Genomic DNA, 25,999 nt, shown 5'->3' with positions numbered 1-25,999 from the left:
ATAGCATAACATCCTTCCGTTTATTTTACCAAAAAGAAACACTCACCAGGAAAGCACTTGAGAAGTACACAAATACAACACTTAGTGTGATGCGTCTCCATTCACTGTCATAATCAGTGTAAGCTCTATACTCGCAGAGGCTCAGGAGACGCTGCTGGCATGAACTGAGCTTCACTTCCAGGTTATGCGCCATGAGTCTCCATGCTACGTGAAGCATCACGTGGATGTCATCAGGGGTTTAGAGACTGACGGAGTGCATATAATATATTCACTCATTACTGGAAACGCACATCGTGCCCACACTAGCTGTGGCTGTCACCGAGGGATCCAGCAAACACCAGCGGCGGTCATTAACTTCCACCTATGCCAATCGGATGCTGGTTTTCCAGCATGCCCATTTGGCCATCTTTTGTAGGACCGACTGATGTACACACGGGCCGAATGTCAGACAGTTTCTGTTGAACCAGATTATATTCGGTCCGAGTGTACATGGCTTTAGAAAGGCCTGAGACCCCCTTTAGAGCCTTTGTTATCTTTGGGGGTAAATTATTTAAAGCTGAAGATTGATCTGCTTATGTTTTGCCTTCCTTGTTTGTTTTTCCACTCATCAATATTCTAATAGAATTTTTTAAATACCTTAAAGTGGTTGTAAAGGCACAAGGTTTTTTAATGCATGAAGGTAAAAAACCTGTGTGCACCAGCCCCCACAATACTCACCTGAGCCCCCTCTCGATCCAGGGATGCCTCTCTGGGACTCGCACTGCTCATTGGTTGAGACACAGCAGCGGCACTATTGGCTTCAGCTGCTGTCAATCACAGCCAGTGAGTCAATCAGGAGACAGAGGGGGCAGGGCAAAGCCTAAGCTCCATGTGTGAATGGACACAGAGCAGCGGCTCAGCTCGGGTGCCCCCAAAGCTGCTTGCTGCGGGGGCACCGGCAGGAGGGAGGGCCCTGGAGTGTTGGTGAAGAGGAGGATCCAGGTTGCTCTCTGCAAAATCATTACGCATAGCAGGTTAGTGTAACAGGTTTATTATATTTTTTTTTAATAAAAAAACAAGTCTTTTTTTTGGAGAACAGAGTGGGGGGGGGGACTTAGAACCCCGTCAGGATTTTAATTCTGTCGGTACCGCCTCATTGGGGAGATTTCCACACTCTATTAGTCTGTTCATGATTATCACCAAAATGTTTATTTTATTTTTCAAATTCTTTATTTTATAAAAGTATAACCATACAACATCAATACATTATCTCACCAAAAGAAAAAATTTAGACAATACAAAGTATAATGGAAGTATGTGTAATACAGTAAATGCAGAATGTTCATAAGCATCAAAGTCTCACTTCCAAAAGCCAAGAGACAATTGCAGGGAATATAAAGACTCTGACTCATACTATAATTTTAAAAGAGAAATAAGAGCATAGAAAACAAAAAAGGCTAAAGGACACCAACAGGCACCAAAAAGGTAGGTGGTATCACCAAACTTTAAAGAAAAAAAAGAACATCCCTAATTTTGGGTTGTCCCCAGAACAGAAATGGTAGAGATATCTTTCACTAAGCACACTAGTTGAGCGCATTGATTCTTCTTGGTTTTAAATTCAATAAATGTGGTTACACTATGATAGATTTTTTTTTTTTTCCTTTTATGTCTATGCCTGCCTTGAGTACCGAAGTTCACAAATTAGTGATTTTGGCCAATCCTATGTATATGGGATAAGTCCACACCAGCTGAAGGGCACTGGAGCATCGGGGAGATCCATAAGTGGAGCAAAACAGTCACTTGAATAACTCTTTTATGCTAGCTAAGGGTCATATATTTCATGTGAGTGTGGGGGAACACAGGGCGGCCACAGAGTGATGACAGGAGCACAGTCACGGATTTGTTTGTTTAGGCACAAGTTTTATGGACTTTTTAGCAACAAGTGCTTTACGTTTGGACTTTAAATATAAAAATACATTTTGAAAATTTAAGCCTGTGTCTAAATTGCAACTATTAATGTTTTATTTGTACAATATAAGGGAAGAAGGCTAGCACTGTGATTTGTTTATTTTTGTTATTTCATCATGAACCTGAAATTGAAGTTTAGAAATTCTAACCTACTTTTTGAATGTATTCATTATAATTTCATTAAACCGTATCGAAACCTAAAGGCAAACGTTTTATATGTTACAGCTTGCCAATCCCTAAATGTGGTCTGCACTAGTTTTACCGGTGATCCAGCCAGTAAGTCTGTTACTTTATTTTTTTTCTTCCTTTTAACAGACCAAGCTGTCCTGCAAAAGTGGCATTAAGAGGGTTAAGACAAATCATTTGCCACTGGCAGGATTGTATATGTAATGGTCAACTATTTATGTCAAAAATGTATCACAAAAGGTAAAATAAAAACTGTTACTGTTAGATGACGTTCAGCTCTAATTTGTTAGTGAAGGCCATCTAAATTTGCTAGTGAAACTAGCAATCGCAGCAAACTATGCCTTCACAAATATTGTGAAACTTGTCACCCGAAAAGGAGCAGTAGCTTCTTTTCAGGCGACAAACATGCATAGGCCAGCCTATTCAAGTGAATGTGTTGCCCCGCTCGACACATGGAATTTGTGTCAAATTCACTTAGGAGGAATGATTGTCCCTGCTACGTACGTGATCATATGAATGGGGCCTAAGGGTGGCTCTATTGCTACTCCATAGGGTGGAACTACCCTAAAGATGGCATTGCACTAGTATATTAATTAGATTTTGTATTTATTTTTCAAATGCAGTGATTAGAAAATTCGAAGGAGCAGAATGGAAAGTTTTTCTCGAAAGAACACATTTCAAATGGTGAATGTGGTTTTCATTCGGGTAAACCCATTCGTTCCAAAACAAATGAAATTTCCAAATACTTTCGGACAACATTTATTAAGTCATCCAATGTACTGATCGGAATGTTTGTATAAGTATCTTCGCGTGTACTGTCAGCTTAAGACAGGGAGTGTGTTACTGGCGGGTTCACCAATGAATATAAAAGGGAAAAAAAGCCTAAAAAAAAAAAACAAAAAAACTAATGCAGCCACCACATTTAACCACTTTAACACTAGGCTTTTTCTGGCACTTTTTATTTACAAGCTTAAATCAGTATTTTTTGCTAGAAAATTACTTGTAACCCCCGAACATTATTAAACATTTTTTTTAGCAGAGACCCTAGGGAATAAAATGATGATCGTTACAATTTTTTCTGTCACTGGTATTTGCGCAGCTGTTTTGCAAACACAATTTTTAAAAAAAAAAACCCACAATATTTACCCTAATTTTTGGGGAAAATATGAAAGAAGATGATACACAGAGTAAATAGATACCTAACATGTCATGCTTTAAAATTGCGTACGCTTGTGGAATGGCGGCAAACCATGGTGCTTAAAAATCTCCATCAATGTCGCTTTAAACGCCTTTATAGGTTACCCGTTTAACGTTAGAGGAGGTCTAGTGCTAGAATTATTGCTCTCGCTCTAATGTTCACGGCGATACCTCATGTGTGGCGCGAATACCGTTTACATATGCGTGCGCCTCATGTATGCATACTTTTCATTTTTACACTGTTGTTGGTTGTTTTTGTTTTTTTTTGTGTTTTTTTTAAATCCCTTTTATTCCTATTACAAGGAAATTATAACAGGTACTCTTTATGGAGAAATCTAGGGTCATACTCTCCGTTACCTTTTTAAAAACAAAAGATAATATAAAAATAAATTTGTTCCAACCTGGACCGGAAGTGATGTCATGACGTCACTCTGGCCGTCCAAGGCCATAGAGGCACTCAAAGCGGAGATCTACTCTTTGATCGCCTGTGTGACCAGCCAACGGCACCGTCAGATCATTTCACGGGCAAACTGGCAGAAACGGTAAGCCCGAGAGACACCAGCTATCGGCGGGAGGGGATGTCCACCTTCCCGCCACTTCTGAAAGCGTTCCAGCAGTTTGAGCCACTCTTAACGCTTTCATTAGAAATCTAGTTGCCGGCTCAAAAAACCAAAAAAAAAATATCTTCAGACGTAATCCGGATAAACCACTTGCAAACCGCAATGTATGTATTGTGGTCGGCAAATGGTTTAGGATCGGTAAGCTGCAGTACCGTATATTACGTTTTTGTTTTTGAGTTTAGATATGCTGTATTAAATTGCTGCTTTCAAGCCAAATTTTTAGTTTCCTTATGATGATGTTTTATCCTCCTAGTAAATCCTACTGGTAAAACTTGACCACTGTGTGTATTTTTTTTTTTTTTTCCTGCACTCTAACTTTTATGGCAACTTCATTGATTGCTATTGAATTGCACCGGTTAACTGTTTGGCTGTGCATACCACATGTCTCTTGCTTGGTGGTATAACCTTGGTGGTTTTGTCCCTATCTCCCAAGTAATCTCCTGTGTTGTCACTGTCACATGCCACTTGAAATATCTGATTATTATGATTGGTTTGTGCAAAGTTATAGCGTCTACAAATTAGAAGATATATTTATGGATTTTATAGATTTTTTTTTTTTTTTTTTACTAGTAATGGCGGTGATCAGCGACTTATAGCAGGACTGCGATATTGTGACGGACAAATTGGAGACGAACTGACACTTTTGAGACTTTTTTTGGGGAGCAGTGACATTTTTACAGTGATCAGTGCTTAAATATGCACTGTCACTGTACTAATGACACTAACAGGGAAGGGGTTAATAAGGACGATCGAAGGGTTAAACGTGTGCCTAGTTGGTGATTCAGTGTAGTGGGGGAGGTGCTTTTACTTTAAAGGAACACAGGATCCATGCCTTCTGTACTGACAGAATGGCAATCTGCCTTGTTTACATAGGCAGACTGTTATTCTGCCTGTGTACTGAACGATTAGCGGGTGCTGGGGGACATTGGGTCTGCGGGACTCGCTGATCAGCTCCTGTTGTGTAAAATCACAGCGGGAATGAGCCCCTGGCGGCGAGCCCTCGCGCCTGATACCCAGAAGTGCATGATCACGTGTATATACGTGATCCTGCGCAGCGTGGCTGCCATGTAGCAGTAAATGTGCTATGGGGCGGTCGGCAAGTGTGATATATACTATAGTTTAACCCAGGGGTGATCAAATACCACCAAAAGTAAGCTCTCTTTGTGTGAAAAAGCTATACATTTTATTTGTGTACAGTATTGCATGTATTGCTACTTTAACGGCAATTGCCCATTAAAATAGCTCAGTGCTAAACATCAAATGCCCTGGTAAAACCTTCTGGAGATCAAGTGGTTTAAGAAAATAAAAAGGAATTTTACGGTAAGTAGAAAAACGTTTTCTTCCCCAGTAGAAATCATAGATTGTGGGAATGATATGTAAATCCTAAAATGTAAAGATGAGCAAAACCATTTTAGAGCTGTGTTTTTGGTTAAAGCTGCAACAGTTTTTGTGGCAATTTTAGTACTTTAATACATGATTTGACTGAATGCCCACATTTAACTTTTATTTTTTTTATTTTATGAATGTTAGCTGTGTTTCCTGAGGAGTTGGGCACCAGTGTACCATTGACAGAAATTGAGGTACGGTCGTTGCTCTATAGGACCCTGGATGGAGAGTGGGGGTGTAGAAGCAGAGATGAAGAATGCGAGAGAATCATTGATGGCATCAATCAGCTGATGACTCTAGGTATATCTAAAGTTTTGTAGTATGTTTATGTCCCAAACAGATGGGAACTAGACATGTTTAAATTGTCAGTTGTAACTGCTCATTACCTGCTGGCTATGCCACTGATTCAAATGTTTATTGGAAGAGTTTTAGCTCCATCATTATTGAGTCATTTTTTATCCTTTAGGCCAAAAATGCAGCCCTTTTCTTGTGTGTTAATTTTTAGTACAAAATGTAATTCACTGGAAAAAATTTACATTTTAAAGCGGAGCTCAATCCAAAAGGGGAAGCTTGTCTGCCTTCTCCCCCCTCAGGTGCCACATTTTGCTCGCTTTGGAGGGGAGCGGGTACCCACTTCTGGCTCAGTTCGCTCTGGATGCCTCCCGCTTCATTAAATGTTATGCAATGCAAATTACATTGCAATACATTCTTTCCTGGCCACGTTGGCAAGGAGACCCAGGAGTGAAGTTTTACACATTGCTTCCGAGTCGGCAACAAGAAGGGGGGGAGATAGGCGTGTGTGTCGACTGTGCTCATTTCCCTTTATCGGGCGGCACCCACTATGGTGGTCCTGGGCCTGCAGATAGGCAAGTGGAGCCTGGAATTCATGGAGGGGGGTGGGGGGGTATGAAAGCAATCCAGTGCTGCCGGAGTCCCTGGACTGCTTTCATCTGACAGCCAGAAGTTTGCCAGATTTACGCACAATCCTGCCCTGTACACACGATCGGACATTCCGACAACAAAATTCATGGATGTTGGGCTCAAATTTGTTTTGCATACACACGGTCGCACAAAGTTGTTGGAAAATCCAATCTTTCCGAACGCGGTGACGTAAAACACGTACGTCGGGACTATAAATGGGGCAATAGCCAATAGCTTTCGTCTCTTAATTTATTCTGAGCATGCTTGGCACTTTGTCCGTCGGATTTGTCTACACATGATCGGAATTTAAAGGATCAAATTTTTTTGGTGGAAAATTTTATAGCCTGCTCTCAAACTTTGTGTGTCGGAAATTCCGATGGAAAAAGTCAGATGGAGCCCACACACGGTCGGAATTTCTGACGACAAGCTCTGATCGCACATATTCAGTCGGAAAGTCCGACCGTGTGTACTAAAACCAACCCCCCCCCGTTCTAAAACTTAAAAAGGAGGAAAATCTTTAGCTGGAGTTAGGCTTTGCAGGGGAAAACCACCCTGCTGTAATTCCTGACTGTTCGATTCCAGTTTTGTGTGTTCTTTCCAAACTTTGCATGTTTGACACCTTCTTTTAGATTTTTATAATTCAGGGGGAAACTAGTGCTCCCGACCCCCACCCCCCACCCTTTTAAATAACAGCCTCAGGTTTTGGCCAAGGACCTCAAGCGTATAGATATCCTCTGTAAATTTCCAGAGACAAATGAATTGTGAGATTGTGCAGCATCTTTTCAAAAACATATCGTTTTAAGTAAACCTAAACACACTAAGAACATCTACATGCTAGTGTGATTCCTGTTTTTTTTTTTTTTTTCCCCCAAATGACAGTTGTATTAGTTATCTCAGCAGGTAAAAGAACATAGACGGACCACAGTTCTAGGCATTACTAGAACAGGAATATAGCCAGTATAGACCTTGTAGCAGTAATTGGTGCAGGATCATTGCTAAATCGTACTATGAACTAGAGCTGCACGATTCTGGGCAAAATGAGAATCACGGTTTTTTTGCTTAGAGTAAAAAGATCACGATTTTCTCGCGACGTAAAATCTTTCACATTATACAAAAAAAATTGGGCTAACTTCACTGGTTAGTTTTTTTTTTTTTTTTTTTTAAATTGCATTTGAAAGAACGCTGCGCAAATGCAGTGTGACATAAAATATTGCAACAACCACCATTTTATTCTACAGGGACTCTACTAAAAAATATATATAATGTTTGGGGGTTCTAAGTAATTTTCTAGCAAATAAAAAAGATTTTAACTTGAAACCAACAAATGTCATAAAAAGGTTTAGTGTTTAAGTGGTTAAACTTTCTTCATTTACACACAAGTCTATTCCATTGACAAATTGTTACAATGTTTGTGCTTAAGTTCCACTGCTAAAGAATGTTGTGATTCTTGGCAGACTGCCCCCCCCCCCCCCCTTTTTTTCTTCCTTTCTTTTGATGGCTGTGGCTTCAGAAGAGCAGAGAGAATTCTTTGCATAGACAGATTTGTGAAACACTTTTGTCAAGATAGCAACGGGATGACGATTAATCGTGCAGCTCTACTATGAACTGTTAGATACTAATTGAAGTTTGAGAGCCTAAGGAGTGTGAGAGAAAACATAAAAGAAAAGAGAGAAGGAGTAAAATAAAAAATGAAAGAAGTAAGATAAGAAAGCGAAGATGGGAATGTATGGTAGTAGCTCAACCATTGGCTCAGGGCGGGTCCTCCCGACGGTGCCACTCCTCCCAGACCTTATCGTGCATTTCCAACTTATCCTGTAATCTAGCTGTCATTTTTTTTCCATTGGCTCCACATCTTTTATTCTGGCGTGCAGATCTTCTTGGGAGGGTGGGGAGCTTCCAGTTGAAGGCAACCAGGCTTCGTGCAGCTGTCAGGACATGTCTAAGTAGCTTCTTGGATGGTTTGGCAATCTGTAATGGTGGTACACCAAGTAGGAAAAATTTTGTGGTCATGGGGGGTCCTGTACCTCAAGGAAGTGGGACAACAAGCGCTGTGTCTCCCTCCAGAAGGGCACTATCTTGGGGCAACTCCAGTAAATGTGGTAGAGGATACCTTTGTCCCCCTGGCAGCGCCAGCACCGATCAGCGCTAGAGGGCGTATGCTCTTTGTAGAGCATACAGAAGGAGCTTTTAGCTGCCTGGGACCAGATCATCTGCCACGTCATCTCAGGGATTTCTTCTCCCAATTGCTTTCCCCAGCGGAGCATGTAGGCATGTTTACCCTGATTTGGTATAGAGTAGGAATTAAGTAGCTGGTATATGTCGGAGATCAGACCCCGGCGTGTGGCTCCCTCTAATATTAAGCTCTCGAAGGAGGATGACGCTGAAAATTGGAGATTTGGGACAAAGGATTGGGCATAGTGGCGTATTTGCAGATATCCATACAACGCCTGGCGAGGTAACTCATATTTTTCCTAGAGTTCAGTGAACGTTAGCAATTTACGTGATCTAGGGTCTACCAAGTGGCCAAAGTGGAATAAGTTCCGCGTTGCCCAGGGTGAAGACATCTGGTGAGTGAGACCAGCAGGCATCTTGGGGTTGCAGAGGAAAGAGGTTAACAGTGACTTTTCTGAGCTGAGCTCATATGCGCAGGACATTTTGAGCCATAGCGATCTGTGTTGAGACATTCGCATGCCAGAGTAAATTATTTTGGTGTATAGGCGCAAGCCATATCTTTTCAATCTGTCCATTTATTATAGGATCTTTAGGGGAACCAGTAGGTCAAGGCATGCAGTTGAGTCGCTTGATAATATTTTACCAGGTCAGGAAACGCTAGTCCCCCATCTGAGCGGGACGCCATCAAGACCAAGCGGGGTATCCTGTGCCTCCTGCAGTTTCAGACAAAGCTTATCAAATCTGCTTGAAGCTTTCTTAGTTGTATTTAAGGGACAGGAATAGGCAGTGTCTGGAATAGATACAGAATTTTAGGGAGAATGGTCATCTTCACAGAGGCCACTCTCCCCAGAAGGGATATATGGTGGGTCTTCCATTTCTGGAGCAAAACGGGCGGGAATTTCGCTTGGTACAAGGTGTCAAAGGTTGGGGAGATATGAACCCCTAGATATTTCAGGGCTGAGGTCTTCCAATTATAGGGGAAGTACTGCTGCAGGTGGTGCACTTCGGCTGCCGGGATGTTGATTGGGAGTGCCCCCGATTTGGTTGCATTTATTTTATGACCTGAGAGGGACCTATAGATGTTGAGTTCAGCATGCAAGTTGGGCAGGGAGATCCCTAGGTTGGGTCAGGGTGAGTATGACATCATCCGCGAACAGTGATAGTATAAACGCCTTCCCTCTGGAATACCCCAAATGTCTGGGTTTTCTGTGGATGGATGCCACCAGGGGTTCAACACATATTGCAAACAATAGAGGTGAGAGTGGGCACCCCTGGCGGGTCCAATTTGCAATCGGGAGAGAGGGAGACAGAGCAAAAGAACTTTTCACTTGGGTTGTAGGGTTGGTGTAGAATAGCCCACAGAAAGGGTCCCCAGAATCCCATGTGGCGTAATGTGACAAACCGCATCCTGACCGAGGACTAAGGACCCCAGGCCGGCCCTTTTTGCCACATCTATTAAGTCAGTAACCCTTTGTGTTGCCCCTGCCTGACGGAGAAGGACAAAGCCCACCTGATCTTTGTGTATTAAAGAGGGTAATATCACGTTCAGGCGTATTGAGAGGAGTTTGGTAAAAATTTTCAGGTCAGAGTTTGCGTGCTATAGGCCTAAAGCTAGCGCATAAAGAGGGGTCCTTGTCCCCCGACAAGGGGGTCCTTGTCCCCCTTGTCTGGGGATTTACGCGTAGGTAGGGTTTTGATGGTGGACATGAGTTCCTCTTCTGTGATGGGTGCGTTGAGGGCAAGGAGGTCCGAGGCATGAAGCCGGGAGATTCCAGCATTTTCTAGATGGTGGTTCATGCGGTCAGTTCGGGGGGAGGGGAGTCATGAGGGATCTCGGGGTTGTTGTGTAGAGCGGTGTAGAACTATTCAAAGGAGTGGACAATGTCCTGGACATGAGATAGTAGGCAGCCCATTCTGTTTTTCATTTGATGTGGGGTAGTCGTGTGAGAGCGTTCAGCCAATTTCCACGCTAGGGGCTTTGTTACCCTTGTCATAGTACAGTTTTTTTTAGTCTAGTCAGGACCTTTTTTACTTGGCCTAGTGCCAGGTCTTTAAGATTCATACGGAGACGGATGATTTTTTTGAGTAGGGGTAGGTATGGGGAGGTTTGTAGTCGAAGTTCTAGGGCCCCAAGTTCTCCCTCAGCTTGTGATTTGGTGGCTCTCGCATCTCTTTTCATGGCCGAAGCAAATGCAATGCAGCTACCCTGCAGAACTGCCTTATGGGCTTTCCAAAGAGTGGATATGAGGATATGTCAGGGGTGTTGTTCTCTGTGAAGTAGAGTTTCTATTCCATTTGGGGGGGGGGGTGCTGTAAGAGGAAGGTGTTCAGCTGCCAGTGACATGGCTTGCCATTAGGGGCACCTAAGTCCAGTGTCAGCAGGATGGGGGCATGGTCCGACCAGGAGATCAGGAGAATCTGTGCAGCGCAGCATTATTAACAAAAAGATAGTCAATACGTGAATGCATGCAGTGGGGGCGGAATAAAACATACATATACTGCCGATCCCTGGGGTGGAGAACCTGCCAGGAGTCAAATAGGGCATATCGCCTAGTGATGTGACGAAAGAGTTTAGAGTCTCTAGAGCCTCTAGTGTGCGAATCCCTAGGGTTCACCACGTGGCGATCAAGCACTGAGGAGTGGAATAGGTTAAAGTCCCCACTTACTATTAAGACTTAGTTGGGTGTTCGGAAGAGGCGTGCAAACACTGTAGTTAAAAAATTTATCTGGTGGACGTTCGGGGCATAGAGGGTGCAAAAAATGACTGTCTGCGTCTGCCATTGTCTGCGCAGGATAATATAGAGTCCTCTCAGGTCAGTGAAAGACTCAGAACATGTAAACGGGGATCCAAGTTTAAAAAGAATAGCTACACCGGCCCGTTTGCAGGGGTTAAACGCCTGATAGACCCAAGGGTAATGTCTGGAAGCGAAGCAGTCCCCCTTATTAAAGTGGGTCTCCTGAATCAGGATCATGTCTTCCCCCGACTGCCTGAACTCCCCAAGCGCCAGATGTCTTTTCTTGGAGTTTAGGCCATGAACATTTAATAACATAACTTTAGCCATGATGATGTATATATGCAAATTTAAAAGCACTTATCTGGTCCAGCTGGTGGGATGCCATGGTGCGGAGGCCGGGAGTGCGCCATCTCCAGGAGAGGATCCTGATGGTTACTACGAGCATAGGGTGAGCCAGTGGAGGAGAAAGAGAGAGAAAAAGAGACAGGGAGAGAAGAAAGAGGTAGATTAATACTACATATTGTAGGCAAAGCTAACAGAGGACCGCAGCGATGGTTATCAAAAGTCAACAATAAAATATCAGAGGAACTCTAGGGGGTAAACCAAGAGGGGTCTAGTGATCGGAAGGGTAACCACTCTCAAATCTCTATCGAGTTACGCCCATTGAACTAAACAAGGGTAAAACAGTGGCCTAAGGGTCCGTATGTAAGGCTGTAGGGTGGGCTTCATGGGTCACTCCATGCCGCATTGTCAGGTCCCCTGTATTAGTGGGGACCGGAGAGCTGACTGACTGGGCATAGGTAGCAGTGAAGTCTGCACCCCTCCCAGAAGAGCCTGGGTCCCTGGAGCGGGATTGTCTCTGTGATTTGGGGGAGGCAGGAGCAGAGGCGTAGGCCTGGCGTGGTATAAGTCTCCCCTGGGGCTCTGCCTGTGAGAGTTCAGTCCTGCGTGTGCATGCGCTGCCTGGAAGAGAGCTGGGACCCCCTGCTGTCAGGCTGGGGTCTGAAGCTGTGCTCAGCAGCCGTGGGAAGGTGTCTGTACACTGTGTGTACGATGCAGGGGTTAGACCCAGTGCAGCGGGCTGTGTCCCGTGTGGTGCCGCCGCCTGGGAGGCAGGGTGCTGGGGGTGACTCACTGTGTCCATCGGGGATGATTGCATTCTGGGCACCAGCCATGCAGACTCGGGTGTGCTCCGCGGATGGGCCAAAGCTGGAAAAGTTTGCTGTGGTGGAGACCGCATGGAGGAGGTGGAGGCAGCCGGCGCCATCTTGTCCGTTCCGCCGGGCGGCATGGGAGGTGGCGAAAAGTAGCCCTGGAAGATCCGGGAGGAGGTTGGGATGATCCTCGTGCTTTGGAGGAGCGGGTTCTCCTGGATCCACCCATGTACGGGTGCAGAAAGTCCCCTTAAAAGGCCAGGGAGCTGTGGGCTGTGAGAGAGCTAGGAGCTCAATCGTCCATGCTGGTTGACTTCCGGTCACGCCCCCTCCTGGATGTTTTTAATGCATTGGCTTGCTCTGCATTGCCTCTAAATTACTTCCAATGTGTTTTTATTTTTGTATATATTTCCAATAACTTGCACTGTGCTGTTGCTCACTTTTCAGTTTCACTAAAATGAGAGCTTGTAATTAGATCTGTTACTAACTCATATGAGCACACAAGTGTATAATACAAAATACACCTTTTAAATGTTATGCACATGGAAGCGGAAGGGAGGTGATGCGTGAGGTGGGAAATTATTTTGCTAGCTCAGAGCCCAACTTGTGCTTCAAATGCAAGTGACTGTACTACATAAAATGGCATATAGGTAAAGGCATTTAAATTGTTCTGAATTTAGTAAAGAGCATCTTTATATTCAGGTCAGTAGAATTGGATCCTTTAAAACCAAAATATGTAAAGATGAAAATACATGCCTTTTTTGTATTCTAAGTAAGACATTTAACTTGTCTTAGTTATTTTTCTCCTTTAGACATTGCTTCTGCCTTTGTGGCTCCTGTAGACCTCCAAGCCTACCCAATGTACAGTATGGTTGTGGCATACCCAACTGACCTTAGTACCATCAAACAGCGACTGGAAAACAGGTTCTACAGGTAACTTTTCCATGATTTGTGATCTGCCAAATTGACAGTAATGTATTTATGCATTATACCAACAATCAGTTTCTTGAAATAGTCTTGTCAACTTGACCCTAAACAAAACCCTATGTCTGGTGTAAAAAAAAAAAACACAATTTTCTTTTTCATACATCATGGAACACAGGGTCAGGCTAATATTCATTACCTGCTGGGTTATACTCCATTAGCTGAATGGACACTGGTAGACCAAAGGTCTTCAGACAGTAAGTGATCCCCTATATAACCCCTCCCATACAGGAAGTACTTTAGTTTTTTTACCAGGTTTCTAGTCCCACAAACTGTTCCAAAATGAATCAAGGGATTGACCGATCGGATCCATTTGACACAGGCTTTTTATGCTTAGATAAATGGTACCTGAGCCTCGCAAAGAAGACTCAAGATCCTACGAGGTTTTGCCTGTAACGTGGCCTCTGGGCTCTGGACACCACAGCGCTAAGGCATTTCCTGCAGGGTGCTGTACAGGTCCAAGGGAGTGGACCCTAAACATGAAAGGGCACCCAGTCCTTGAAGGTCCAAGTGACAGGAACTCGCCGTAAAGGGTGAAGATTGGGCTCTTAGCTTCTAAGTGGTCCTGCGCCTGGACGGGTAAGTGAAACCCCTTTATTTTATCATTGTGGGGTGTCCCAGTGATAACAATCAGTCAAGCTAGCCATATGGTGCGGTGACCATACGGGGGAGTTCTGGGTGTTTGCAAAGTGTTCCTTTTTTGCTTGTGTCTGGCTGTTTTATACCTGTATGATGGCGCATGACGATGTGCCATTTCGCCTTGGTTCACCATGGCACGTGCGTTCGCAAGAGCGCTGCTGGGCTCAGCAGTTTGATGGCCATGGCGCACGCGGCTTCGCCGCACATGCGTTGTAGCCTTTGGGCGCAAAAAGATTCGCGTTGTGCTTGAATACAGTCACACCCGCTCGCCAGGACCGCGCACATGCGTGCACACACATGCATAGAACGTTCCGGCGCATGCCCAGCTTATTTAAGCTGTGCAAGCCAAGCATGTGGTGCTTCCAGAAGACAGTTGTGGGACACTGAAGTCAGCAGGCTCTGAACAGACACTTGCAGTGGTTTATTTTTCCTTACCTGGGTCACGTGAGTCACCAGGTGTTGCTTGGCAGACTACAGGTGCTTAGCAGGATTGTTGCATACAGGCTTGGTGAGCCCTATTAAAGAGTCTCCCTTCTAAGGTGTTTTAACTACACCTACGTACTCTTTGTTTGCGGCATCGATTATCTTCCAAAAATAGTAGTGGGACTAACACCATAGGGAAGGGCACACCTATGTCATCAGTAGTTCCTGATGAACCTAGTCGTATCCCTAGTGTTGTATCCCCTGAAAGACCAGAGGCTCCCGGGCAATCTGAGCCACTGCGCCTATCTGGTATTGTGCCTGCAGTCAACGCTGCTGCTTCACCCTTTATCACTAAGGATGAACTACTGTCAGCCTTAGCTGGGTTAGAGCACAGGATTGCCGGCATGATTGCCTCCATCCCGCAGGGTGGCAGGAAGCATGACAGATCCCCCTCCCCAGAGTCTGCTGCAGGAATGGGTTGAGGATGAGGAAGAGCTGAAAGCTCAGGATACAGTGGAGTGCCCAGCAGATGAGTCTGCTTCCGAGCAATCTGGACAAGAAGATATCTAGTCGAAGTCTGCCTCTGTCGCAGAGGCTTTTGATCCTGACTCTGACCAAAATGGTTAGTTCTGCCTTTAAGTTGCCTCTTGCAGAGGTGACTGAGCCCCCCTGGTCCTCTTTGTAACCTGAGGCCTTTTCAGGTTGCACAGACTTTCCCGCTACACCCCTTGTTGGAAAAGGCGATGTATGTTGATGGTGAACATCCTGACAGGACTTTTTTGCCTCCTGAAAGGTTTTCCTTTTTATGTCCCATGGATGAAAAGTTTGTTAAAAAAATGGAGCATGCCAGCCGTAGATGCAGTAGTCTCTTCCTTAAACAATAACTTAACTTGTCCGGTAGATAACGCACAGGGCTTGAAAGACCCTGTTGACAAGAAAATGGAGTTATTATTAAAGGCTTCCTTTTTTTTGGCCAGTTCAGCTATTCAGCCAGCTGTTGCAGCAATTGGTATTTGCCAGTCCATAAAGGATCAGGCCAAACTGCCAGGTAGGCCTAACCAGGAGGATGATCTGCCTGAAAGTAAAACAGATATTCCTCGAGCGCTGTGTTTTGCTGTTGATGCTTTAAAGGATTCAATACAGCAGGTTTCTTGTCCTGTTCTCTCTTGTCTGAACATATGCACAGACTTTTATGGCTTAGGAACTGGTCAGCCGAGTTTTCTTGTAAACAGTTATTGGCAGGTTTCCTGTTTCGTAGGTAATGTTTATTTCGGTGATCACTTGGAAAAATAGAAAAGATTTCCGGAGGGAAGAGTTCTCTACTTCCTGTGAAGAAAAGCACCAAGCATCCCTCGTTTAAAAACCCAGGGACTGCTTCCTCAAATGTCTCAGTGTCAGGGCGGTTCCGCCTCCCAACAGGGTGCTAGGGCAAGCCGCAAGGCCAGGGCCAGATAAGGGCCTGGGTCAAAAATTCTTCTAAACCCAGCACAAGCCCTCCTTTTGAGAGGACACCCCCACCCCATCGGGTGGGGGGAAGGCTGCTGCACTTTGCTGACATTTGGAAAGCAACAATTCAGGATGAGTGGGTCACCTCAATTATATCTCGCGGTTACGAGCTGGAGTTATTTGGAGTTCCCCATCAGAGGTTTTTAAGATCCAGCGTTCCCTCAGATCCTCCAAAAAAGAAACTTATTGCTTCAGGCAGTACATCTAGTGCAGTGGTCATCAACCCTGTCCTCAGGGCCCACTAACAGGCCAGGTTTGCAAGATAACTGAAATACTTCACAGGTGATATCATTTGCTGCTCAGTGATTGCAGTATTCTAGTCTGCATCTCCCCAAGGTAATACATAAAACCTGGCCTGTTAGTGGGCCCTGAGGACAAGGTTGATGACCACTGATCTAGTGCATCAAGGAGTGATTGTAGAGGTTCCTGTATTCGAAAGGGGCACCTGTTTACAGTTCAGAAACTAAACGGGAACACAAGGCCCATTTTGGACCTAAGATCCCTGAACAAGTATCTATTGATACAGTCCTTTTGGATGGAGTCTGTCCGCTCAGTAGTAAGGATGAGCTCCGGCGTGTTCGCATGGCGCACGTGCCGAGCCCGCCAGAAAGTCGGCGCATCGCTAACCACAAGCAGTGAGACATTTCCCGATCTCTACAGCCGCACATCGGGAAATGTCTTACTGCTTGTGATTAGTGCTGCGCCGTGCCGACTTCCTGCGCCATGCGAACACGCCGGAGCTCATCCTTACTCAGTAGTAACCTCACTCTAGAGGGGAGACTTTTTAGCCTCCATCGACGCGTGTTAACACGTACCTATCTTTCGTCCTCAGGTTCCTATGTTTTGCAGTAGAGGAACGTTATTTTCAGTTTGTGGCTCTAACTTTCAGGCTTGTTACAGCTCCCCGGGTGTTCACAAAGGTCCTAGCACCAGTACTGGGTCTTTTAAGGGCCCAAGGGATCCTGGTGCTTGGGTATCTGGACGACCTCCTGCTCAGAGATCACTCAGTACAAGCTCTAGAACAGAGCATAATATACACCGTGAGGTATTTGAAAAGCTTAGGCTGGATCATAAATACTGAAAAGTCAGCATTGAGACCAACTAAAGACTAAGATATTTAGGTCTGATTCTAAACACGGTCCAAGCAAAAGTATTCTTGACACCGTAAGGATCTGTGCCCTGAAGGATCAGGTGCGCTAGATACGGGGCACCAGACAACCCTCCATTTGGCTCTGTGTGAGTCTTCTAGGGAGGATTGGATCCTCCTTCGAGACAGTGCCCTATGCCCAGTTCCATTCCAGGCCTTTACAACAAGAAATCTTGTTGGCTTGGAACAGAGAAAAGCCGTGGTTTATCCAATGTGCTCATCTCAGGCATGCTTAAGCCTAAACTGGTGGTTGCAGGATTAGAACCTGTGAAAGGGGAAATCCTTTCTCCCGGTAACTTGGAGAGTACTAACTACAGATGCCAGTCTCTCAGGCTAGGGAACAACCCTAGATGGGCTAACAGCTCAGGGGAAATGGTCAGGGAAAGAGCAGACCCTGCCCATCAACGTCCTAGAATTACGGGCAGTATGTCTGGCCCTACGGTCCTGGACGGTGGAGCTTCAGGACTGCCCCATCAGGGTTCAGTCCGACAATGCCACAGCAGTGGGCTATATAAACCACCAAGGCGGTACCAAGAGTTGTTCAGCTCTGAAGGAGGTGAACTACATACTAGCCTGGGCAGAGGGACATGTGCCAATGATATCGGCAGTCCATATCCCGGGAATAGAGAACTGGAAGGCAGATTATCTCAGCCGCTGATCTGCCCGGGGGAATAGTCCCTACACCCAGAGGTGTTCCAGGAAATTTGCTAACGTTGGGGATGGCCAGAGGTCGACCTACTGGCATCCAGGTTCAACCAGCTATAGCAGTTTGTGTCTCAAACAAGAGATCCTCTGGCAATTGGAGAAGATGCTCTGATAGTTCCATGGAGACAGTACTCTCTGGTTTATGCCTTCCCTCCGATCCCTCACCTTCCACATTTGTTGAGCAGGATTCGGAGAGAGGAAGCTCCAGTCATTCTGGTGGCACCAGCCTGGCCCAGAAGGCCCTGGTTCCTGGAGATTGTGAGACTGACAATAGACGGGCCATGGGCGCTTCCACGTTGCCCTGATCTACTGTCTCAAGGTCCTATATTCCACTACAATTTGTCCTTGGGACTTGAACTTTGTGCTGTCTGTGTTACAGAAACAACCATTTGAACCTATTAAGGACATTCCATTAGACTTGCCGTCAGGCAAGCTAGCCTTCCTGATGCCTGTCACTTCGGCTAGAAGGGTGTCGGAGTTGGTGGCCCTTTCATGCAGGGAACCGTACTTGATCCTTCACCATGACCGAGTCGTGTTACGACCTGTTCCATCCTTTTTGCCAAAGGTGGCGTTGGCTTTTCATTTAAATCAGGACATTATTTTGCCTTTTTTCCCTATTTCGTCTTTCAGGACAGCACACTAGAGAGACCTTGGCTCCTCCCCTCTTAGGAAACACTGCCTCCACCAGACCTTTAAGTCGCCCCTTCCCTCCAGCCCATCAGTTTTGGTGTTTCCTCCAGCAAGGAAACATTGCTAGGAACCTGGACTAATTTAGCTGGGGAGGCTGAGGCCGATGTAATCCTGGAAGGAGAGACGGAGGTCTCATACACAGCAGGACGGATGGGGAATCTAGTTACCTGCTGTGGCATTGCGCTCCCTGTCCTCCCTTGGGGAATGTGGAGGCCTGGGTGTTCGTTTCTCCACTGCCTGGGGAGGGCGATGCGGAGGTGTCCAGATCCCCCTTGCTCTGGGGAGTCTGCATGGAGCTCAACGCTGAGTCGGATGACGGGAGACGTCATTTCCGGCGGGGAGGGCACTTCCGTTCGACCCGCGGCTTCCGATTCAGGCATGCGGGATGGAAAACAAACGGCGCGACGGCTGGTGCAGGCTCCATTAAGGCTGTAGTGACAGCCAAAGGAGCATCCTGAGGATGACCACTCCTCTGGCCAGAGGGATGTCGGATACTGATGGTTCCCGTTCTTTGCCGGGTGACGCCAGCACCAGCCACACTAAGGTAAGTGGAACCCTGGGGTGGTGTTCCCTTACCATGTTTCCCACTTAGGTCCACGGGTGAACCCCCCTCCTAGTGGTCAGAGGGGAGGAGAGGCACGTTTGGGACCCTGGTGGTGGTTGGTCCTGGGGAGTGCACTCCTGGTGTTGGTCACGTGGTTTTTATTTTTTTAAAAGAGACTGTTGCTGATGCTGGCGGGGCTTGTTTTGTCGTTTCAGGACAAATCTGCAGAAAAAAACCAAGCCCTTGCATGTGTCCAAAAGAAAGTGCCCATCATGTAGGAGTACTTTAGGGGAGTCCTGGGGGAAGGTTTTGTGCAATAAGTGCATTGAAAGCTTAGTCAGGGAACACTCTATGGAACAGAGCTCTGACCTGGCTGCTTCTGTTAAGGAGCTTTCCAGCACTTTTCAATCTTTTAAAGCATTGTTTGAAAATTTTCAGCCTATACAGACCCCAGCCGGTCCTCTGCCAGCGCAGCAAGATGTCGCACCTAGTCCTTCAGGTCCCTCCGTCATTTAGGAGTTACCGGGGGGCTCCAGAGAGGCTTTGAAGGATGAACCAGATCGTGCATCCTCACATTCCTCAAGAGAATCAGACGGAGAGAAGGTGGACGGCGAGTCCTCCAGAACCTCCTGATATAAACTCTCCTTGGAGGAAGTGGAAGAGCTCTTGGGAGCAATCCACACCACCCTAGACATCCAAGAGGAGAAGAAATCTCTGTCTCTACATGACCGAATGTACGTGGGTCTTGGAGAGCAGAAGAAAAAGGTTTTTCCGGTACATGAGGTCCTAATAGATACCATTAAAAAGGAATGGCGGGACCCAGAAAGGAAACCTTTCTTTTCTAGAGCCTTAAAACGCAGATTCCCTTTTTCAGAGGATGAAGCTGCTGTTTGGAACAAGTCACCTAGACTGGATGCAGCTTTCTCTCAGGTATCCAGAAAAACAGACTTGGCGTTTGAAGATATGGGGGTGCTTGCAGACCCCATTGACAAGCGGATGGATTCTCTACTTAAAAAATCCTGGGATTCCTCTCTAGGCAACCTTAAGCCTGCCATGGCCGTCACAGTGGTGGCACGTAACATGGAGCACTGGCTAACACATATAAAAGCTCATATTGAAGCTGGGACCGCTAAGGAGACGATTCTCTCCTCCTTCCCAATGCTTTTGAAGGGGATCGCATACATTGCTGACGCCTCAGCGGAGTCGGTCCATATGTCTGCTAGATCTTCTGCTTTGGCCAACTCAGCCAGGAGAGCGCTTTGGTTAAAGACCTGGCAGGGGGACAATGCTTCAAAAATCAAGCTTTGCAGAGTCCCTTTCACGGGGGACTTTCTGTTTGGTCAGGATCCGGAGGCGGTTCTTGATCGAACGGCCGATAAAAAGAAGGCCTTCCCCTTAAAGAAAAAGTTGCTCACAAAGGAAGTTTAATTTTCCGAGAGCAGAGTCTCTGAAAAAAGTTTGGACCAACAAGGGCAGAGGGCACGGAGGAGCGATTTTTTTTTGCCCTCCTGAACAGCCCCGAAAAACCCAATGACAGGTTAACCCCAGTGGGAGGAAGACTGGGGGCCTTCCTCCCACAGTGGGAGTCCGTTACCTCCAATCCATTTATACTAGGGATAGTAAGGAGGGGGTACAGATTAGAATTCTCAAGCGCCCCCCACACAGGCTGCTAGTCACGGAATTGCCAAAGTGTGCGGAAAAGGCAGCGGCTTTACTAGCCTCACTGGAAAATCTAGAACAGCAGGATGTAATATCGCGTGTCCCATCCGTTCCTAGGTTCCTAGGTTACATCCTGGACTCAACTCAACGGGGAGTTCAACTCAACGGCGAGTTTTTCTTCCCGAAGGAAAAATTTGCAAAATAGACAGAGCCTTGGCAGTTCTGCAGGGCAATCAACAAATCTCCATAAGAAAGGCCATGTCAACCTTGGGGTTGCTGACAGCTGCCCTCTCAGCAGTAAGGTGGGCAGGATTGCACTTCCGCCCTTTACAGTTGTTCATTCTGGGAGTTTGGGGCCGCACTCAGAAGTCCCTGGACTCGGCGGTTTTCATTCCAGTACGGCCAAAGAGATCGATGTGGTGGTGGAGAAAGGCAGCAAACCTATCGCAGGGTCTGGAATGGCTGCTGCCTGTGCCCAAGATTGTGACAACAGACGCGAGCGGCACAGGTTGGGGCGCACACCTGTGGGGCGAGTCTGGCGCAGGGTTCCTGGGGAGTCGAGGACGCAAGACAGTCCACGAACTGGAGAGAACTGAGGGCCATTTGTCTGGCTCTCAGAGCCTTCCAACAGGAGCTCAGGGAACATCATGTGCAGATCCGCTCAGACAATTCCTCAGCAGTCGCTTACGTCAACCGACAAGGGGGCACCAAAAGCAGTTCCTTTTGGGCTCTGATGGAAACAATTTTCAGTTGGGCCGAGGTCACCGTGCTCTCACTATCAGCAGTCCACCTAAAGGGGGAATTAAACCAGAGAACAGACTTCCTCAGTCGGAGGAAGTTGAGGGAAAGCGATTGGGTTCTCAGTCAAGTCATCTACAAGATGATTATCCAGAAGTGGGGGGTCCCATGTGTGGACCTTTTTGCTTCAGGAGAGAACACGAAAGCTCCCCTCTTCTTCTCCCTGAAACGGTGGGATGGGGCAATAGGGGTTGACGCTCTGTCTCAGAGCTGGCATTTTTCCAAATGCTATGCTTCCCCCCCCTCCTGTCCTGTTGCCTGTGGTCTTGAGGAAATTCCAATTTGAGGACACGAACCTGATCTTGATAGCGCCACACTGGCCCAGGAGGCCATGGTTCTCTGTCCTAAAAAAGCTGGCGGTGGAACCACCCTTGATATTGCCGGTCAGGGAAGATCTACTCTTTCAAGGCCCAATCTGCTGCCCTCGGGTGGAGAGGTGGAATCTGGCTACTGAAGAAGACATGCTGAGAAGTAAGGGGTTTTCCGAAGGATTGGTTAACAACTCTTCTAAATTCTAGGAAAGAAGAGACGCGCAGAATCTATTTGAAGGTCTGGAAGAAATTCAATTCTTGGTGCGCAGAGAGCTCCTTTAGTGTTCGCAGTCCAGTAGCAGTGCTGGAGTTCCTACAGAGTGGGGCAGATAAGGGTTTGGCACTTAGTACCCTTAAAAGTCAGGTGTCGGCTTTAGGTGTATTCCTTGAACAGCTAGCAGTAAATCCTTGGATATCCAGGTTTTTTAGAGCTTTAAGAAGGCAGAGACCAGTCAGCTCTCACTTCTTTCCGGTATGGGATCTGTCCTTAGTATTGCAGGCCCTTACAGAGGGTCCTATTGAACCTATTGAGTCTTGTACAGCGAAGTTTTTAACCCTCAAGACGGTTTTCTTAGTAGCCATCACTACTGCAAGGAGGGTTAGTGAGCTACAAGCCCTCTCTAGGAGGGCACCTTTCTTTCAAGATTTTCCGGATAGGATTATTTTTAAAACCGATCCGGCCTTTTTTCCGAAGGTGGTTTCTGAATTTCATAGAATCCAGGAAATTTGTTTACCTACTTTTTGTTCAAATCCTGTGAAAGAACAGGAGCATGTCTTCCACAAGTTAGATGTCAGAAGATGTGCATTAAAGTACCTGGAGGTTACGGAGCAGTTTAAGAAATCTGATTCCTTTTTTGTTTCTTTTTCAGGAGTAAGGATGGGTTCCAAAGCCTCTAGACACACTATAGCCAGATGGCTAAGATTGGCTATCAGTCAGGCCTATATAGCAAAAGGGGTGGAAGTTCCAGAAGGTATTAGGGCTCATTCCACTAGGGCTATGGCAAAGTCACAGGCAGAGTGGGCTGGTGCTACACCCGATCAACGTTGTCAAGTTTTAGGACTTTCTTTAAGCACTACAGACTGGACTTATTGTCTGCCCAAGACCAGGCCTTTGGGCGTAAAGTTCTACAGGCACCCTAGGGTAAGTGCTCGCTTATCCTCTCAAGTGTGCTGTCCTGAAAGACAAAATAGGGAAAATCGAAGTTACTTACCGGTAACGTTTTTTCCAAGAGTCTTTCAGGACAGCACCGATACCCACCCAAAATGTTGTCTTGCCACTAGGACGTGAGAACATCAGGAATATGAAGGTTGTTATGATGTGTTCTTATGTTTCCCCAGACTGGCTGGAGGTTCTTGTGCAAAAACTGACGGGCTGGAGGGAAGGGGCGACTTAATGGTCTGGTGGAGGCGGTGTTTCCTAAGAGAGGAGGAGCCAAGGTCTCTCAAGTGTGCTGTCCTGAAAGACTCTTGGGAAAAAACGTTACCAGTAAGTAACTTCGATTTTTCTCTCAGCCTCGTTCGGCGGAAGAGAGACCTACTGTTTTCTTTGGACGTTGTCCGGGCAGACCTGTCTAGATCTGCAGAGATCCGAGGATCAGACTCTTGGTAAAAAAAAAAAAAAAAAAAAAAGACCCAAGAAGTGGCAGACAGCTGCCATTGCCAATTGGGTCTGTCAATTGGTCATTCAGGCCTACAGTCTGAAACATAAAGCTCCTCCCTTTAGGGTTGAGAGCTCATTCTACCAGGGGTGTAAAGGAACCTCCTGGGCTTTTCGCCATCGGGTATCTGTGGGTCCGATTTGTAAGGCTGCTACCTGATCTTCAGTGCAAACGTTCACAAAGACTGTACTGCGGGCTGCCGTATAAGTTCTGATGGCTATTGTTTGGCAGGGTGTTTCCCTACCCTCAAGGCTATTGCTCTGGAACGTCCCAGCAGGTAATGAATATTAACCTGACTGTGTCCCATGATGTACTCAAAGATAAGGATTTTACAGGTAAGTATGATGTAAAAATCCAATTTTTATTTTTTAGGAATTTACTTTCCACTGCCTAAAATTACTAATATCTAACATGTTTGGGGAACTGCACGTGGGAGCATAAGACAACACCACTGCAATACTATCTTATATAAATTGTTGGCTCTCTGTGTTCCACTGTTTTTTGTTTTTTTCATGTTTGTAAAATGATTTTAAATTCTCCTTTTAAGGCGTCTGTCTTCGCTGATGTGGGAAGTACGATACATAGAGCATAACACTCGAACTTTTAATGAACCTGGGAGTCCAATTGTAAAATCAGCCAAGTTTGTCACCGATATTTTACTGGCATTTATAAAGTAAGTGTGTACGTTGCCATCCATGTTTTAGTCCTGTTAAAATTAATATATTTTCAACAGAATGGATAAGAGGAATACCTATACAAATTGAGCAATTGTAAGCACACTTTAGTGCCTAGGTTCAGCTGCATTTATGGTCCAGTTGACTCCTTTAGTCTCAAGAATTATGAAGTGGGTAGACTTGTCGAATGCATCTGCACTTATAAGACTAAAATCTTATTCTGCAGGGTGTGGCATAGGAATCAAAGACCAATCATTCACTAAATCCAGTGATTTCCCGTTTGCATTGAACGTTAAAGTGGGTTGGGGCTGTCAGCTGCAGCAGTTTTTTATAAATATAACCAATGTTCTTAAAGTGGTTGTAAACTCAAAAAAATAAAAAAAAGTTAACCTGCAAGACAAAGGCATCATGTATCGCATACTAGCTCATTATGAAATACTTGCCTTAGATCGAAGTTGTTGCGGTGGTCACCGTACACTCCCGGAGTTATTTCCGGGTTCGCGGGGCTCCATCGCTGTGATTGGCCGTAGCCGCGATGACGTCACAGCTCCAGAAGAAACGGCAAGAGTGTGCTGTTTCTTCAGTGCACGTGTGCCGATGATGTCGGCACATGCTGATACAGTGAATATCTCCTAAACTGTGCAAGTTTAGAAGATATTCACGGTACTGTACCTCCAGGTAAGCCTTATTATAGGCTTACCTGTAGGTATAAGTGGTAGTAAAGGGTTTACAACCACTTTAAGACCTGGATCTTACTTTTTAGAAATTGGAAATTTTTAATTTTTTAACGTCACTTCTTTCAACCCTGTATTGCTGCTCATTATAACATGCTGCATTGCAATAAAATGTTTTTATTTTATCACAACACGCTGTAGTGCAGCACACACATGGCACTACAGATAAGATGTTGCCACAACACATAGGTGTGAAGCCAAGTTACTTTATTTACAGTTTTGTGCTTTTTACTGCTTTTCAAAAGGGCATTTAAAAATGTTCAAATATTTTATTAGCACAATGCAGTTTCAAATTTAGTTTGCGATTTGAGTTTTCTCCACAACTTTAGTTATATTTCCGCTAATAAAGTATGTCCCATGATGTTGAATTCAGTAGAAATTTTTAATGCAGGGCTGTCCTGTCCTATTCCTGCCACTAACCTTTAGTGCTGAGGGAGTTGACAGCTTCGGGTCTCTGGGTTCTGCTACACTAAAGATGATCTAATGGGGACACAGACCCTCTTGCCTGCTACTGCATTGAGAAAACTTATTTAACTCATTATACTGCCTGTAACATGAACTGTAAACAAAAGATAGATTCCCTTGATTAATCACACTCTCCCATTTGCAGAATGTGTTAGTGGCATTGTAATGAATCGATGAAAACTTTCCTCAATTGAGGAGGGGGTGTGTCCCTCTTTTATCATGTTTAGTGCAGCTAAGCCCGGAGACGCAAAGCTTTTAAACCCCCACAGCACCAGAAGTTCAGCAGCCTGCAGTCGGCATACCTTAATTACAGGTAACTAAAACAGTAGACAAAAAAAAAAAAAAAACTTTAAACTTGGTTATAACTAAAGGCAAGACTTTTTTTTTTGTTTGTTCTTGTTTTAGATAGATTGGAGAGGGAATAGAACATCCTGTCAGTTTGACTGTGCCACCGTTGGGAAGATTCATCACCTGTCCTGTTCACCATTGTTAGCAAAAATCCCAGATTGTGGCTTGTCCCTAGAACCGTAATAGAGGGGAAATCTTTCAGTGGGGACACTATTTCTGGTGACAACTAGGAAATCCCTGATTTTGGAGGGATTGTCATATCACTATATATTTTGGCTATGGGACTCGGATGGCAAAAAAAAAGTCTGCCAGGGGTTATAACCCTCCCTTTTAAAATGGGGGGGGGGGGGAGCTTTTGCTTTTAGTTCTTCCTGGTAGTCAATACGTTAAAAAGGA

General features: G+C 45.5%; 1 protein-coding gene across 4 annotated transcripts in view; it reads left to right on the top strand.

Annotated features, from left to right (window-relative positions):
- The window catches only part of PHIP (PHIP subunit of CUL4-Ring ligase complex), a 262,408-nt gene that overhangs the window by 173,215 nt on the left and 63,194 nt on the right, over positions 1–25,999 (top strand). For 2 of the 4 annotated variants that reach the window (XM_073626840.1, XM_073626839.1), the window contains exons 30-33: positions 2,173–2,223; positions 5,481–5,636; positions 13,131–13,251; positions 23,930–24,055. In XM_073626840.1, coding sequence (XP_073482941.1) covers positions 2,173–2,223; positions 5,481–5,636; positions 13,131–13,251; positions 23,930–24,055 — 454 coding nt within the window. The remainder of the gene's footprint in view (positions 1–2,172; positions 2,224–5,480; positions 5,637–13,130; positions 13,252–23,929; positions 24,056–25,999) is intronic. The other 2 variants (XM_073626842.1, XM_073626841.1) reach the window with 1 other exon arrangement.

Source organism: Aquarana catesbeiana, linkage group LG04, assembly GCF_042186555.1.
Source record: "Aquarana catesbeiana isolate 2022-GZ linkage group LG04, ASM4218655v1, whole genome shotgun sequence".
Lineage (NCBI taxonomy): Eukaryota > Metazoa > Chordata > Amphibia > Anura > Ranidae > Aquarana > Aquarana catesbeiana.
The sequence above is the reverse complement of the archived record's forward strand: the minus strand, read 5'-3'. Positions and strand labels throughout refer to the sequence as shown.